Source organism: Taudactylus pleione, unplaced genomic scaffold (genome assembly GCF_031769625.1).
Source record: "Taudactylus pleione unplaced genomic scaffold, aTauple2 ptg000203l, whole genome shotgun sequence".
In the NCBI taxonomy this organism is placed as follows: Eukaryota; Metazoa; Chordata; class Amphibia; order Anura; family Myobatrachidae; genus Taudactylus; species Taudactylus pleione.
The window spans coordinates 3,822,134-3,840,684 of record NW_028284605.1 but is presented as its reverse complement, the minus strand read 5'-3'; the positions used below and the strand labels follow the sequence as shown (position 1 = coordinate 3,840,684).

At 41.8% G+C, this 18,551-nt stretch overlaps 1 protein-coding gene and 1 long non-coding RNA gene across 3 annotated transcripts in view; one reads left to right on the top strand and one right to left on the bottom strand.

The window, feature by feature from the left end:
* CORO6 (coronin 6) overlaps positions 1-18,551 on the top strand; it is a 186,727-nt gene that overhangs the window by 111,030 nt on the left and 57,146 nt on the right. For both annotated transcript variants that reach the window (XM_088477773.1, XM_088477772.1), the window contains exon 3: positions 3,878-4,000. In XM_088477773.1, the coding sequence (XP_088333899.1) occupies positions 3,878-4,000 (123 nt within the window). The remainder of the gene's footprint in view (positions 1-3,877; positions 4,001-18,551) is intronic.
* On the bottom strand, positions 5,136-9,688 carry LOC148518046 (uncharacterized). Its single transcript, XR_015879230.1, has 3 exons — positions 9,621-9,688; positions 5,865-6,092; positions 5,136-5,191 (listed from the first exon to the last, which is right to left on the bottom strand). It is a non-coding gene; the product is annotated as an uncharacterized LOC148518046 (long non-coding RNA).

The following is an 18,551-nucleotide window of genomic DNA, read 5'->3' as shown; positions in this document are numbered from 1 at the left end:
GAGCGGCCCATTAAATCAATGCGTTAACATGTGTTAACAGGCGTTCACACATATAATCCATGATAAGGTTACGGATCTATGCGTTAAGTGCCTCGCTTCACCCGTTAACTGGATAGTTGTCGGGGATTTCTTTTCCAGTCTGAGCAGACCCTGAAAAATAATCTCTGAGAAGTGCTGCCTCCTTGCTGCCTCCTGGGCTAATTAAATAGCACCATGGGATCAATTAGCACCCTGTAAATTACCGCTGCTAATTGAATTCCCCCCTATGTTATGCATCACATTTGTTCATTGGTTTTGTTTTATTTCAGTGTTATTTCCGTGCATATAAATACACTTTCCCATATATAGTTCACTTAGACACCTCTGAGAATTACTATTATAATAATTTATTTATTTAGAGCTACAATTTTATGCAGCACTAAACAGAATATATTTGTCATTTACAACAGTCCCTGTGCCATATAGTATGCACTCTCTAACACAACCAAGACTCTTATTGGCTGCAGTTCTAAAACAAACACACCCCCTATGATGTGTTTGCCTTAGTGTGTAGTGCCGCGGACCGCACTGCCCTGGATTGCGGCCCCGCTCGCCCCCCCCCACACATTACGCCACTGATTGTTAGTTTTTATCTACTTGCACCACATGACTACATTTTTCCTTAAATTTGGCACTTACTATAACATAAACTTGGTTCTTTCTATCTTTCTTTGGCATGACAAAAGGGAATTTTTAATGTAGATATTTGACTTTTTACCTTTTTTTTTTTTTTTCCATAATAGTTTTTATTGAAAATTTAGTATAGAAAAATAAATGAGGATACAGAATGAAAAAAAGGGGAAAAGGGGGAAGCCAGACATATCGCATAGCACAAAACAAAACAAAATATCATTGGTCAGCTTACAAACATTTGATTCATAGACAAAAAAGAGAACTTTTAATACACATAAAAGTAATTAGAAACAGGATACTAAAGGAATGATGAGTAGAACTACTCCGAGTCTGAATGAGGTGAGCAGAGAACACCTAAATCAACAGGAACCCTATAAATAGTGGAATGACCTTGTTTTTCCATATATACTCCCCACTGAAACCATTTCAAATGGATGCAGTTAGCAGAGGAGGAATATTTGCTATCCAATGTTTCAAAAACAAAGTGCTTATGAACCTTGTTTTCTATCATTGTGATGTTGGGCAAGTTAGCAGACTTCCACCCCTGAGCAATTGCAGCCTTCGTAGCTATTAAAATATGTCCCATGATGTATCTCTCACCACAGGATAATGTCCCAGGATAAAAATGAAATAAAGCAGTTAGGGGCTCCGCAGGAATGGTTGTTCCAACTATATTACTTATCATGGAAAACACCGCATTCCATAGGGGTCGAAGCAGGGGACATGACCAGAAAACATGGAGAATGTCTCCAACCAAGCCACAGTTTCGCCAACAATATTGGGAGGCAGAGGGCCAGATTTTATGTTGCCTCTCAGGTGTAAAATATGCTCTCTGAAGTAGCTTGTAATACATTTCTGAATGATTAATACATTTGGATACTGTAAAACCAGAACAAAAAATAATATTCCAATCATCTTCAGAAAGATCTACAGCTAAATCTCTCTCCCATTTGATCTGGCATGGTAATTTCCCCTTTTTATTTATTCTTATCTGACACTGATACCACCAAGAGATACCTCCTTTATGATTAGGAGATTGGAAACGAAGCAACAGCAACGCTGGGAAGGCAGGTTTCTTAATTGGAGAAGGGAGGTGGCTTTGCAACCAATGTCTCAACTGTAAATATTTATAAAAATCCTGCTTCATTAGTCCAAATTGAGTTTGAAGAAACACAAATGGGGCAAGACCATTTTCTGTAAATACATCACTCAGGGAAGAAAGGCCCGCCCCAACCCATGAACCTAAATACAAATCTGGAATCAAATTAGCTATCGTTTGGAGAGACAGATTAGGAGAAGGCAAGGAAATTTCTTCATCTAAGGAAACATATGCATGCCAGCACATTATTGTAGTCCGAACTGCTTTACAAAATCCCGGTCTGAAGGAAATTTCAGAGGGGGGCAACCAGAATAAATCAGAAAGAGGGAAGGGACGCATAAATTCCCTTTCAATAAGTACCCACGGTTTGGGGCAGTCAATTATGAACCAATCTCTGGCCTGACTAAGAATACAAGCTGAATGATAGCGTTCCAAGTCTGGGAAGGCTACTCCTCCAGCCGCTTTGGAGAGGGTGAGAGTGCTTCTTGCTATTTTGGGTCTATTACCTTTCCAGATATATTTAGTAATTATTTGATAAAATTTATTACATATAGATTTAGATAGGGGTCTAGGGATAGTACGAAATAAGTACATAAGTTTCGGGAGGAGCACCATTTTTGCAGCCGCAATCCGTCCCAGCCATGATACCTCATGTAGCATCCATTCCTTAGTTAACGTTTCATAGGCTTTCAATAATGGCCCAAAATTACATTCAATGAGATCATGATCTCTAGCTAAATGCACTCCCAGGTATTTAAGTGACTTAGATTTCCATATATATCTGTAGGTCTCCTTCAACTTTTCCAAAAGTGCATTCGAAATGTTAAAGGGAAGGGCCTCTGTCTTAGTGGTGTTTAGTTTGTAATATGACACTGCTGTATATTGATCTAAAACAGCATGTAGTGCTGGAAGAGATTCTTCTGGATGAAGTAAACATAATAAAATATCGTCTGCAAATAAACTTATCTTATGGGAGGAGCCCCCAAGAAAAGGGCCGTGTATGCTATTTAGGGATCTAATCGTCTTAGCCAGAGGCTCAATGGCAAGCGCAAAGATGAGTGGCGAAAGAGGACATCCCTGACGTGTGCCGTTTGATATGTCAAATCTGTCAGATAGGCAGCCATTGACAAACACATTCGCGGAAGGGCAGGTATATAGAGCCGAGATGGAGTCTAAAATTCTCCCCTGGAAACCGAAACGGTGTAAAACCTCCATCAAATATCCCCAATGTAGGCGGTCAAACGCCTTCTCGGCATCAAGCGACAAAATCAGCAAGGGCTCTAAAAGGAAATCATAATGCTCTATTATATTAATAACTCTACGTGTATTGTCTGGGTCTGTCTGTCCATCACAAATCCAACCTGATCCGGGTTAATGAGAGTTGGCAATAAACGAGATAAACGATTAGCAACCAATTTAGCAAACAGCTTGACATCGGTGTTCAATAATGCAATAGGGCGGTAGTTGGCTACAACATAAGGGTCTTTACCGGGTTTCGGTATGGCAACTATTCGTGCCTCCAACGACTTTTTACCTTTTGCACGGATTAATTTAGTGCAGAGCGTGTCACAATGTTTGACCATGGGCCCAGAAATAACTTCCCATTGGAATTTCTGGTTAACAAAGCTCTAGATCAGGTGTGAAAACAACAACCGCCTTACATAAAAGGACAACCATAGCGGTTGGTTAGATGCTTCACGTCTCTACTGGTTCAAATATTGGGATATTTGTGTTTTAGACTGATCATGGTGCAGTAGGTGTGAAATCCTAGTAGGTCATTCTGAGATCCAAGATCTGTCCATTACAGTTGAATCCTATGCAATTTCATGTCTACACGTTCAGAGGCACCATTGTGGTTTGCATAAACTCTATTTTGTGCTATATACATACATATATACATACATATACTGTGTGTGTGTATATAAATATATATATATTATATATACACACATTATTCTTGGAACAAGCCATTTTCTTTGAAAGCAATAGAAAATATAATTCTTATCGCAGCCTTGTGTTTCTTAATAATAGGCACCTTAATCTGACAACTCACTTTGTGTAATGACTTTATTTTGCTGTGTGAATGATATTTGATTTTTGTTTCAGACAGGCCGCGTGGATAAGAATCACCCCACAGTCAGTGGTCACACAGCTCCTGTATTGGACATAGATTGGTGTCCCCACAATGATAACGTCATTGCCAGCGCTTCAGATGACACTACAGTCATGGTAAGTGCAGCCTATAGGCATATTAAATGTGACTGAGGGTTTTTTTTGGTGACAATTTATACCTAAAATCTCAGGACCATTCCACCTTTTTATCATACATTTTCTGCTATTATTGTTACATGTTCTGTGGCCTATTCATTATCCTTAAAAGTAGGTGATACTTTTGTAAGTGCTGGCCCCATTCATTAAACAGGCAACGCAGGAGGTGTCACACTGAAATCTCCAGCTTACCTGTCATCCCTGAAGCAGAACATGGTCCCCATACACTAGTATGGGGACCTCCTTATTTCCTAATTCATCAAACTTTAAAAATACATAATTTTAGGAACTTGATTGTGACAACGGACGTCAGTTGTGGATACCCTGCTCCTTCAAATGGGAAGGAGTCCCGCATTGCGAAGCACAATCTATATGGATCCCTCTGCGCTTGTTCGGCTCCCTTCCCCGGACATTGGGCTCATGCATAAACCCAAGTTCACGCATGTGCACTAACACTGCCTGCAGACAGGTACCCTGCCGTGTGTACAGCTGCCCGGAGCATCTTGAAGACGCTCTGGGTACTGGGCTTTATTTTATTAATATGGTTTAAATGTGGTTAAATAAAAGAAAATAACAAAAAGACAGTGTACCACCCCCCCCTCCCCCCACCAAATCATTGACAAGCTCCGGGTCCTCTGAGCCTAGGCTGGAATCGGAAAATAAGGGGGAAAAACGGTGTGGGCTCCCCTTATTTTCTAATAACCAGCACTAGGCTGAACCAACTGACGCTATAGCAGGGGGACAAACAGCATGGGGTCCCCGTGCCATCATGGCTACCAGTCCCAAACTGGTCAGCCCAGGGCTGGAATCCCTTGGGAAGTGTGGACCCCCCACACAGTAATGGACCACTCCCACAATTTAAAGAAGATCATCACGTTAACTCTTTACCTTTCCTGAAATATCCCTCCCTGTCAATAAAACCACAATTTCCTCAGGCTCCTAGACCCACACTTGACTCCACCCTCTGCTTTATTCCTCATACCCAGTCTCTCTCACAGGCTATTTATTAAAATAAGGCGATAACACAGATATCCTAATACTGCTTAGCCCACCTGTTTTTGAAGCAATTTATGGAAAAGCATCTTTGCTGGGCCAGTCTTGGTGGATCTGCTCTGTATGGCAATGTCGGCGTCTCACAGATGCACAGTGGATCTGGAAGCACAGTGAAAAAAATCTGTTTGTGTCCTGCTATTTCCGAGATGGTGATAGTTAAAGTAGAATCGCGGCAGTACAAGTGCTATGCATGGAAATGAGATAGGGCCTCTTTTAGCTTAAAGCATAGAGTAAGTCCGTTCACCTCCACCTTAGAATTATTGCCAGAATATACCCTTTTCTTATCCAAAATACTACGAAAACTTGTATCCAATCTCTTGACTACTGCATCCTCCTTTTATTTGCATACCTCCCAACCGTCCTGATTTTGGTGGGACAGTTCTGCTTTCGCCACCGCGTGGCGCGGTGTCCCACACTGGGGGAGAGGTTGGGAGGCCCCATCTGAATAGATTTAATTTGCATACATGTGATGTCCATTCACTGGTGAGAAAGACTGGGAGCATGCCCAGCAGCTCCCAGAGAAGTGGGCATGCCACCAGCATGACGAAAATGGGTACAACATTTAATGTGAGGCCACGCCCCTTGTCACAAGGCCATGCCCCCTTTTCCGTAGGGGAGCAGAAAGGAAGGGGATGGATACTAATTACCTGGGCCTGTGCTTGTTTCAGGGGCCCCCCTTCTCGGCATGCATAGTAGTTTTCTTTTATTTTGTTTCCTGCGTGGGCTTGGCCACACCCCCATGAGTTAATCACACCTCCCCCATCACTCTTACCTGTTCCCCATCACCTTTGCTCGTCATTGTTCTCTTCTGCCCTGCTTTTCCGGATGTGTTCCTTTGGTCCCGATCTACACTACAAGAAAGTTGGGAGGTATGTATCTGGCATTCCCTGACCCATCTTTCCTGTTTAAATCCATCTTAAATGCTGCTGCAAGATTGATCTTCCTCTCTAGCTGCTCCACATCTGCTGCACCACTTTGAAAATCCATACACTGGAAACATCTGGATGAGAGTTTAAATCATGAGAGTTTTTGGAGAGTAGAAACATGGGAGTTTGCATGTTTTCGGACTCTATTACATTGTACGAGTTTAAAAAGTGAGAGTTTACTGCTAACCTGTCACATTTTCTAAATTCTCACCCTATTATATTTGGCCCGAAAACTAGAATTCGAAAACATTTATTATATATAAATATAATAAAAATGTTTATATATATATATATATATATATATATATATATATATATATATATAAATATAAAAAGAATGAGACAGAAAAGTAAGCTTTACACTAATAAACCACCACATTAACTCCTTGTATTATTATTATTACTAATAACAACATTTATTTATTAAAAATAACATTTACTTATATAATATATTCTGTTGTGCCGTACTTTTTTTTACATACATTTGACCATTTTATCAAATTAATACTACTGTACATAATACTGATCTCCACTCACAAATAAAAAAAACAACATAAAAAAATTATAGATTGTTCTAGATTCTCACCCTTCTCTTTACATCACTTTGAGCAGCCAATAAACTACAGAGAAGCCCAGGTCATTTTACTTTTTGCATGTTTTTTCTTTTATCAGAAAGACTAGAGCATTAAATCAAAAACAAGTAAATATATTAGTATAAAGCCAAAAAGTAAAATCAGTGGCGGTGGCCACGTTGTTAAGTCCAATGCTTTATAAAACCTAACCGGATATAAAAAAAAATGGATATTAGGCTAGAAACAATTTGTTATAGCTTATTAAATACTATCTATGAGGTCCCTAGAAGCTATCAGATCACGTGATTGGAGGGGCTTCTCAGCAAATGCTACCATACTCTCCAGTATATTATAATTGTACACACACACACTCACACACACAGTAATATAGCAAGACCGGGGGGCACAGTTAAAAAAAAGTAACCACTTATTTTGAACGATTTGCCCGATTCCAATGCATTGGAACGACAAGTCGTCCAGTATGAACACACTATGCACGCTCATCGTTCATCGCATCTTCAGATCTTTTGTACATGCAGAAAGATCTGTCAAAATTGTTAGCGATTCCCCTCAGATCGGACAATCAGGCGATATGGTTTCATTATATAGTTAATGATCTAACCACCAAACAATGCAAGATGTATATTGTTTGGTCATTTGTTAGACTGCACAGTGTGTATGCACTAGATAATTTCCCAGGAGTTATGGGGAAATCGTTGACGACATTGCATCGTTTGCAAGTCGTCTAATGTGTACCTAGCTTAACACACTACTCCGAGCCAGTCTCTCCAATTGTGCACAGGAATGGACCAGTTACTTGGTGTTCGTATGTGGAGTGCAACTGAAAGCCCAGATTTAGGCCTCTGGTTCCACTGTAAAATGAAAAATGTAAAGTTCAAAAATGTATTTAAAAATGTTAGTTTATGCCTTAAAAATATCTTATTCCTTGAATAAAGTATTTTTTTCAGGTTTTGTTTCCGGTTGTATAAACAAATTGAGAGGTGTTTGGTGCGGCCTACCCAGCTATCAAGCACCATGCCAATGCAATTGATGCTCTTATAAGTCAACCTCTGCAAATATAGCAGACGGGTGGGTAGACATAACCAACCACCATCCAATAGGAACACAGCGATCCTCCTCCAGGTGTTCATGACACGCTTACATACTTCACGGGACGTCTGAGTTGTGTCTAACGGATTCCCTGGGTCTCAGGTCTCTAGTGTACTTACGCATGAGAGCTGCCTGCAAAATGTTATACTCTAATATACAGTACTAGGATATTGGACCCTGAAAATACCTGTTTCCCTTCTCTCTGTGCCCCGCAGCGTAGAGGCTGTTGGCAGCATGAGGACACTGTGCATGTCCATTTCAGGACATACCATAGCCTATTTTTATATAAATATCAATTAGCTATAACCAACGTACAAGAAAGTCTTTTTCACAAAGAAAATCAAACACGTTCGCCCCATAAACAGTTTATGGGGGGAATTCAGTTAGCCGCTTCTCTATGTTAATGCCCGTTAACCCGTGTTAACGCCCATTAACATGTCAATTTAACAGGCTTTAACAAAGGTATCAGGTGAAAAATGGAGCCCGCGACTATCTCCCTTTCTCACCTGTGATTTAATTTTCCTGATGTTTGCTGTGTGTGCATTAATTCTGTTGTAATACAGGGTTGCCGACAGTCTGGCTGCTACTTCTGGGAGGAGGCAGCCAGATAGGCACAGCAGAGATCGTGATGCGAATTTGGGGGCAAAACGGGGGCATGACTGCGCGACCGCGTCATCAAGGCCACGCCCCCACTACACAATACCGAGATTACAGGCATCGTGTAGCCGGGGGCGGGGCCACAATGACGCGATTCTGCATGAATCGCGTCATCGGCTCCCCCGGACTGGCCAATTACAAGAGGGGAGAGGGGGGTGGCACCCACTCTTGCGGGGGGCCAATAGCGGCACCCGATTTTTGGGAAGCTCCTGACCGTCCCGGGACAGTAGGCAAATATGTTGCAATATAATTAGATAGCTGATCACGCAGCTTGTTCTGTGCCACACATTTGGCGGACAAAAATAAAGCTGAATAGTTTATTAAAAAAATGATATAGCTAAAATGATAATCAGATGTCCAGCTGGCCATATGGTCATCCATAAATCCTAAGTAATAAAATTGCATCTTTTTTTTCCTCACAAAATATACAAAAATAATTTTTTTATGTACAGTATTTAGGGAGACATTGGGGCTGTTAGTGTTGGGAGCAGTGGGGGCTGCAGCACAGTCCAAAATTCAAATAGGGGAGCCACTCCAACTGCCATTTCAAACGCAGCCAAACATAGATGTCTGGGACTCACTGGCACTTGGTGTGGCTCCCCTATTTGAACTTTGGACTGCGCTGCAGCCCCATCTCTAGAGCTGCCACTAGTTGGGAGTGTACACGCCCACATGGCACTGGCCACACCCACACAGCACTAGTTACAGCTCCTCCCCTTCTCACAATATGACCTTGATCATTTTCAGCTCCAGGTCCATGTGGCCCTTAATCCGGCCCTGTACAGGAAAACCAGTAATGGTGCCCATCCACTAGCAGACCATAGAAACAACAGCACGATTACGACATTGTAATCGTGCTGTCGTTTCTATGTATGTGATAAGCCTACACTGAACGAGCAGTCATTCTGTGCAGGCTCATCAATTATCTGGCAACATGTTTGCCCGATGATTGATGTCAGAAACGACCAGCGGGCGTGCGCATCGCTGGTCATTTCCGACTTTAAAATGCCCGATTTGAGGACGATTTGCAAGCGATTGCATGATAATGACGTCGTTATCGTGCCTCCGCCTGTCAAAATCGTCAAGTGGATGGGCAGCTTAAGCAGGCAAAGTAAAAAGAGCTACACATTACTACCCCAATATCCTCACATAACATTTCCTTAACTCTATTCTGCCTAGTAGCCTAATGGTTAATATGTAGACATTTGGCACAAGTGAGGTAGGAGGTCTGGAACGTTCTCTGTGATGAAACATGCACATTACCTTACGCCTTAAGTGCCTGATTATATATAGACATGCAGCCACGTGTCCCGCTCTGAAATCTGGAGCTCCCACTGTGATACAGCAGTTCTAATTATACCACAATCACTAGAAGGAGATGGAGACGTGTAAGCAGCTAATCAGATGCCAAAAGCAGAGGCCACTGTGTGACGGGGGTTAGGGAATCCAGTAAGTTGTTATCCAGGCATCAGCACGTGGTCATTTTTATTTTTCAAGATCCAGGAAGAGCGGCGTCTCCTTTGTTCAGTTTATGTGAATGGCTGGGATTAGAGCCAGTGGAATACAATATTATTGAACCTGGAATCCACCCATCTTTTCAAAGCATTTATCGGTGCAACAAAACAAAACAGCATTGTAAATACCCCTGCAGCATAAGGACTGTACAGCTTTATAACATGTCACAATCACCAGCAGTACACACATTATAGTATTAGTAATCATTTTAAATTTAAAGCTGACTTGAACCAGCACTTCCATGCTCCTTGTATATGGGCCTTCTTCATAAACACCCCCTCCCCAAAAATCGTGCAGAATCATCAGGTTTTAGTATTAATGCTTTTTAACAAACGCAGGAGGTATCACATACTTGCTTACCTTTTGGAAGCAGCCAGGTCGGCACTGCGGTGGTCAGAGCCATGATGACACGATTGAATGCAAATTGCGTTATCGGTCTCCCGAGTGAAGTGGGCGGCCGATGGCTCAAGCCTGCGGGAGACTAGCCCACCTTTCCAGGCAGCCGACAGCACCACCGGATTTCCGGGAGCCTCCTGGCCATTCTGGAGGAGTAGGCAAGTATGAGGTATCAAGCCAAGAAAATTATTCAGGGGCTTCCTCTCCTTTGATCTGTTTCTGCAAAAATTTATTTTTCTAGACAAACTAGTGCACCCCTTCAGGGTCAAATTGAGGATTTCTACAGGGGGTTTGCGAATAGTTAATTTGGCAACAAAGCACAGAACACAGCCATAATAGTGCGAGATACACACTTAAGCGACACAGTGGCTGAGCGACCATCCCTGCAGACCGAGTGACCAATTTAGTAAGCATACACACTTACCAATTGGCTGCTCGCTATGCCTGGCCAGACATCACAACCATTAATTTGCCCGTCCAGTTGTGATGTCAGTGTTGGCGGTTCCTGCAACCAGCATAATGGGTTGGTCTATAGGTCGCCGGTACACGCTGGCAGATGTGCTGTATATATATCTGCATTCTGACCTGTTGGGATCTCGCCCCCGATATTTCTGCTAATGACGTTGTTCACAGACATATCGCATCTGCTCTGCAGCATAGCAGATGGCACATATATAAGCCGACCACCCGTACACTTTCCGCAAGGACCGCCGTGATTGACATCTCAGCTGAATGGGCAAATTTAAATGCCTGCCCAGTTGTGATGTCAACGCTGACACATTGAGCGGCCGATCAGTAAGTATGAATAGCTTACCTGATCGACTTCTCTGTCAGTGCGACGGCATGTCGGCAGAGAGATCTGCCTGGTGTTTACCCAACTTCAGTCTGACCCATTGTTAGGGTCAGTTATGCCATTTGTTGTTACTTGTGAACTTTTCCACTCTGGCACCATATTCCCAATGCAGGACTTGGACAGAGACTGACTTTTTATTTGTCCTAGTATATCTCATTTATCTGCTGTTGGTTTGTGAGTATTGTAGAATGAACATGGAGCAAATCCCAGTCTATGCAAAGTGCAGAGCTCTGATGAATGCTACAGTATAATGAGAAAGTACGTATGATTAAAAAAATAAAACTTTGTTCACGTCTACCATATCCTCTCACTATCCAGAACTACATGATACAGTTACAATGCTATAATTAGTGGAAATTCAGTGTTATGGTCACTGCTGAGGCATGTATGATGTGTCCTTAGTGTTTTTCTCCTAAATTGACCATAGAAGGACAACTGTCTTAATGAAGACTGTATCATATGTCTTATATTCCCTGAGAACGAGTTAATAAATGTTTTATATAGTTTGGATTCTGCTAAAATTAAACAATGACTTCAAATAGCCATAAAAACATCATGGAGGTGTAAGGACTGAGACAAATCAACTGCAGATCACTCCCAAAGGCTTCATAACAGTTACGTAACTGCTGTAATTGAAGAAAGTGATAAATACTCTACCAAAAAGAGAGTGTAGTAAAATTTCATCAACACAATCTCAGAATCCCATTTATAGGGGGTATTCAATTAGGCTGCAAAAAGTCAGATGACGTCAATTTCTCATGTTTCAATTATCCCCGTATTCAATTTCAAAGACTTTTCGGGACACCCCCAAAAAAAATATTTAAAATTTTGGGGAGAAAAAAAAATAATAATAGGGTACAGTGTTTAAGAATAGCGAAATAGGTTCAGGGGTATTCTGTAAGTATGCGGCAGGTGTTTTCTAAACACTTCTTCAAAGTCGGAAAAAAATACCTGCCGCGGCTATTTAAAAACCAGACAGGCAAAAACGGGGGTACCCATAGTGATCCCCCAGGTCTGGATATCTTTAGGGGGGTCCTACAATTATTTCCTGAAAACTCACGTATTTTTTTGCTGATCAATATTTTGCCTACTTTGGAATTGAATACGGGGAATAGCGGGCACACGTGCGATACTTTTCCGCCTGGAAAACAGGCGAAGGAGGCGAACAGTACAGCAGGCGAAAAGTCTGGACTTTTCGCCTCAAATTGAATAGGCCCATAGTGTAGCGTCTCACAGCATGGGGCTTTTCCTGCAGTCAGGAACTCTGTGTAACATATTAACCAGCACTGATCATGTCTCATCTTATTAAAGAAATCATTTCATTTATTACATTTAAAACATCTTATGCGAGCGGCCAAAAAGATGGTCGCGATGGTCAAGACCATCGCGACCATCGGGCTTGCGACGAGACCCTGTGGTAGGGTCTCGCTGCCGCAAGTCCAGGAGTGGTTTTGGCTCTATCAGAGCCAAAAGCACTCCCACTGACATCACTAGTGATGTCAGTGGGACCGGACCCAGACGGTAGGCGTTCCCATGGGAACGCATCCGTCTGGGCAGCCACGCCCCCGGCACGCCCACCAAAGGGGGCGTGCTGTCACTCACCATAGACAGCACGCCCCCTTTGGTGCGAGACCCATAGCAGCACGCCCCCTTTGGTGCGAGACCCGTCGCTATGCTCAGCGCTCGCGAGCGGGTCTGAATCAGGCCCTCGGTCCTCAGGACCCCAAACAGTGCATGTTTTCCAGGTCTCCTCACAGAATCACAAGTGAAATAATTAGCTCCACCTGTGGATCTTTTAAAATGTGTCAGTGAGTAATGAATACACCTGTGCACCAGCTGGGTGACCTGGAAAACGTGACCTGTGTGGGGTCCTGAGGACCGAGTTTGAGAACCACTGGTTTAGACAATTAACTGACGGTTATTTTATTTTTTTCAAGGTTATCTCAAAAATTGTTGATCTTTCTTGTTTTAAAGTTTAATTTAGTCAAAAACAGATTTCTATAAACATGTAAGTGGGGAAAAAAAAAACACTACTGTAGCACTATATACAATAGATTGTGGTTTTTTTTGTCTTTAGCTCCTAAGTTATTTCCCGTATAAAGTATAGAATAGATGGGAAAAAGCATTTTTGTGCAATAGTTTTTGCTTGAACTTCAAGTATTAGGGAAAAATCATCTGGCATGTCATCTTTAGCTAAAATGCCTCTGCTTGGGTGCCTTGTCTGCACTTAGTATGGCATGTCCAATGCAATTTTAACCCCTGTAGGTCCTGCTATCTGGGCCCACAAATCCATGGGCTTTCCCCATTTAACTACAGATTTCAAAAGTATGTGTGTAACTTCACAAAAGATAATTTACACTGTGTGTTTTACACTTTTGCAGTTCGAAAATGTATTTCCTCTAACTATAGTTATAAAAAGAACACATCCCAGAATGTACAGTATTTGGCCAGGTCGAACAGTGCATTGCTGGGTCCCATAGCAACAGCTGAGTAAGCCACTCTGTCCTTCTGATTCTACATTCTGCTCTTAAATGAATGGAGCATCACTGTGTACACAAAACACGCCCAGTGCTCTTTTGAGAGCAGACCAGTTATCTTGAGTGGGAGTTGGGCCTTCAGCACCATTCCGTAGCACTTTGGAGGTTGTGTGGCCCCAGTACAAGCATCACGCTTGTTGGACTATTCTACTAGTACTGAACAGGACTGTGACATCCTCTGTGGTCATATATTTTATTTTTTAACAGTTATTTTTATAGTACACACATATTACACAGTGCTTTACAGGTTACAAGGCTTAGTAATTTACATCAATCTCTGCCCCACTGGGGTTTACAATCTATATTCCCTATCACATGGACACAATATACACTAGCCAATTAACCTACAGTAATAAGTATTGTTTTGGAGTGTACAAGGAAACCAGAACACCCATGTTATATACTGTAGTCATGCCTTCAAAAGAACAAGGACCATTTATTCAAGTATATTTGCAGCATATTCCTCGCAAACACCCATTTTTGGAGGTTGCCTGCAAATATTGACTATCTCCAATATCTGCTATGGTCCCTCCGTTTTTACAGCAACTGCATTGCGTAGGTTTCTATTGTGGCTGCTGTGCTGCAAGATTTACCAAGCTCCAGAATGCGAAGCTTGCTCCTGGCGCTAACGCCATCTTCAGGTGGTATTAGCCTACAGTAGCCTATGGGCTACAGATCTCAACATTTTTCAGCACTGAGGGGTCAAGGCAGGAAGTAGTGTAATCGCATTGCAATCACATTGTTTCTGATTCACGGCTTCCATCGGAGCCCCTTGTCCTGCGACTCAGAAATGAGAAATTATACAACCTGCTAAATAAGAATTCCTTATTGCGGGGATAAGGAATACTTTTTATCGAAGGTAGACTCCACATTGTAATAAATAATGACGTATGTACTGCAGTTGATTAGCACATACTGTATATATACTGTATATATTGGTTTCGGTATGGGATGCCGGCGCTCAGGATCCCAGCGGTCACAATCCCGACGTCTGCATCCCAAGAGGGTTAGGATACTGACACTTGTCGGTCAGTATCCTAACTCTCCCCCTCTCCAAACCTACAAAACTCATACTTGGCCGACGTTTGTTCACTGTACACTATAATTCCACATGAGTGAGGAATGAGTGCCTTACGTACAACTTTGATTAATCACTGGATGGATAGTGTCGCTATAGGTCACCCCTCTATTGAATTTGTGTTGGAGATGGTTGGACTAAATTTGAAGAATAATTATTTTACGTATGGAAAGGACTTTTATTTACAATGCTCTGGAACAGCAATGGGTTCGACTTTCGCACCGGCTTATGCTAATATTTACATGGCTTAGTATGAGTCGACCAAGATATATCCGCTGTTCCAGAGCAAGATCCTTTTATTTGAATGATTCATTGACAATGTTTTCCTGATCTTGAGCGACACTAAAGAAAGTTTTATTGACATGATGACCCACCTGAATTGTCTAGACAGCCTCATCAGATTTACATACCATATTGATATGACTATGTAAATGTTCTCGACCTAACGGTTTACAAAGATGGAGCTACCCTGGGGACTACCCTCTACATGAAAGTGACTGATCGCAATACATTTTTAGCTACCAGCTTTCACCCAGCCCATCTGTTGGACAGTCTACCTGTCTCTCAATACCTACGAGTCCTTAGGAATAATACGGATGAGACTAAAGTTGAACAGCAACTATCAGAGATGACCATTCGATTTATTGAGCGTGGTTATAAGAAGAACACTATATTCAGAGGTTGACAATCACCTCTTTTCACTGCTGCATTGGTAACAGATTGCTCTAGCTTAATAGCTCTCGGGGGTATCTTTGTGTGTGACTATATTCAGAGGTGCCTCACAAAAGCTAGAGTACGCTATGCAAGAGGAGCTAAGCGAGATAACACCAATAAAGTACAGGAACGGATGGTATATGTCAGCACTTATGATAATAAATCCTCTCTGGTCAAAAAAACGGGGAGGAAACATTGGCCGATTGTGTCATCCGTTAGGGACTTGAATTCCACGGGAAAGAGTGCACCATTTATGGCCTACAGGACAGGTCCGAACATCAAACAAATGCCGTTGACGCCGATGGCAAGGCCCACTCCTGACAAAACACAGACGTGGCTACATAGCCAGAAACCTGGCTGTTTTAAGTGCAGAGTATGTATTCCCTGTGGAATAATGCAAACGGGCTCCTACTTTCCACATCCACTGACGGGCTGGAAAATACAAATAAAATACAAACTGGTCTGCACGATGGATTATGTTATATATCTGCTATCATGTCCATGTGGACTGTGTTATGTGGGTATGACCACAAGATGCTACAGAGAGAGGATGGCAAACCATCGGCTATTCATCCGTCAGGCTCTAATTACAGGGACTACTGACAATCCTGTCGCTTCACATTTTGTAAAGATGCACCATCAAGTTGCTGTGCTGAGGTGCAGACTTATAGACTGGGTACCACTACCCATCAGAGGGGGTGATCGGTTACTGAAATTGCGAAAACTTGAGAACTGTTGGATCTATAGATTGGGTATCATGACACCTCGGGGCCTGAATGAGTCTAATCTAATGAATATGTTTTGAAATAGATATACATCTGACTTGGGGTGTTTGTCGCTCTGACATATGGTGGGTCATCATGTGGTCTATTGTTATATGATATTATGCTAGGTCTTTATGTGTGTATATACATATATATATATATGTACATGCACATGGATGTCAAATGGCGGTATTTATACTCTTACATCCAGTTCAGGGTTGATACACCCAGTACTACAGAGGTATGGACCTCCGCCCGTGTCTTATTCAGAAGGGTCTTTGTCCCTAGCTATAGTGATGTATTTTTGGAGCGGGCGATAGGAGACCTAGTTGACATTGGGTTAGAAACAGCTAGTTTAAGTGAGCCTCTATGTATTTGTCGGCTGCATCACACCAGGTGATATTAATTGTTTGTATGTGTTGTCACTTGACAACGGGCACTTTACCGGTGACACTGGTGACATGACAACGGGCGCCTTGCTGGTGACGTTGGTGAGGTGATAGATACTGATAGCATGAGAGTTGGTAACCTAGCTATGGGGTGCTGACTGCTGGATTGTTGCCTGATGGTCGCTAGCGATGTGATGGTTCTTAAGATGACGCGGTTGTGCGTGTCACTTCTGGATTTCCTCCTCGTCGAGCCTCCGATTTGGCGCGGTATTGAGGTAAGGCTGTATAAATATGGCATTTGGTAGACATGTTTGGTTGAGTTGTAGGTGTTGTCTACGCTATTTGGTGGATATGCATATGAAAATTGTTGTTGTACTGGAGTCTTGATATAGGTCCTTCGGGATTGAAACTTTGATGGAGACTACAACCGCATCTGAATTATGCTGACAATAAAAGATTAAAGCATACTGCTTTTGGTGAGTGCCCTCTGTTTCTCTTATCTGTGGAAACCATACCGGACTTATATATACACAGAAACAATAATCCCTTTTTTATGCTCAATTCATATAATATAAGATGTTATACAAGTCAGATTCCAGGTCTTTTAATACACAGCCGCTGCTCCTCCTGACAAAGAATCCATGCCAGGTTCTGAAAATAGATCACAAACATACACACACCAAGAGGGCACTGATAGTGTAGTATTTCTAGAGAATTCTTACAATCAAATCTAAAATATATATCCTGTGTACATAATAAAAACTTCATTAATTGCTTATTTGAAGTATCCTTAATGTTGGTGCATCCTCTGTTTCGAAAGAGGAGGAAAATACCCAATCTAAATGCACCGAAAAAGACCAACTCATTGTGTAGTAAATTAATGTAATAAAAAAAATGAATTGGCATTTTACTAAACCACAAAATATACACTGAATCAATTAGAGATCAATCACCATCCATCCAACATGTTTCACATGTGACCGCTTCTTCAGGGATATCTAGGCATCCCTGATGAAGCTGTCACAAGTGAGACATGTTGGATCTAGACATCCCTGATTATGCTGTTGTTTTCAGGCTAGCTGCCCTTGATAGGGCTGAAGCAGTGAGGTAATGCCCTGAATGTGGGCTAGGCTGTTTATTATTTTCTGTTAATATTGTATTACAGAACATACTACCATAGCAAAATACCGCAGAACGTTACTATCTACCAACATATCATATTGACAAATTTATTGGTAGGGGACCCAACAAGGTAATTGCCCTGGCGCCCCTACAAATGTTAATCCAGCCCTGCAGAGCATCTGTAAAATACACAGGCAGATATGTATTCTAATATATAACTCTATCTCTGTCCGTCTGTTTATTTATATCTTTATCTATATTTCTCTATTCTCTCTCATATATATATATATATATATATATATACATACATACACACACATATAAATATATACTGCTGCGATACAAAGGTGGGTAAACAATTATGAGACATTTAAGCTCTCTCTGTAATGAAAGTTTAGAATAGGAATAATAATAAATGAGAGGAATACAAATGTATTTTCTTGTTAATGTAGCATCTATGTGTATTTAGAATCGGTGATTGATTATTGTAAGTCCATACTCTGGTGGTTTGTGATGCATCTGGGTCAGCATTTAGGCACTTTGCTTCTAGTAATGTTACAAGAGGCAGAGGCATAGCCAGAACTTTGTGGGCCCTGTAGAATTATTTTGAAGGGACCCCTTCCCCTATGCTTTATTTTATGCCCCATAGTAGTGCCCTAGTTCACAATATACCTTGCAGTTCGCCTAGTTCACATTATGCCACATTGTATTGCTCCCAGCTTACAATATGCTACATTGAGGTGTCCCAGTTCACATTATGCCACACAGTGACTCCAGTTCACATCATGCAACAAAGTATCCCCAGTTCACATAATGCCACATTGTA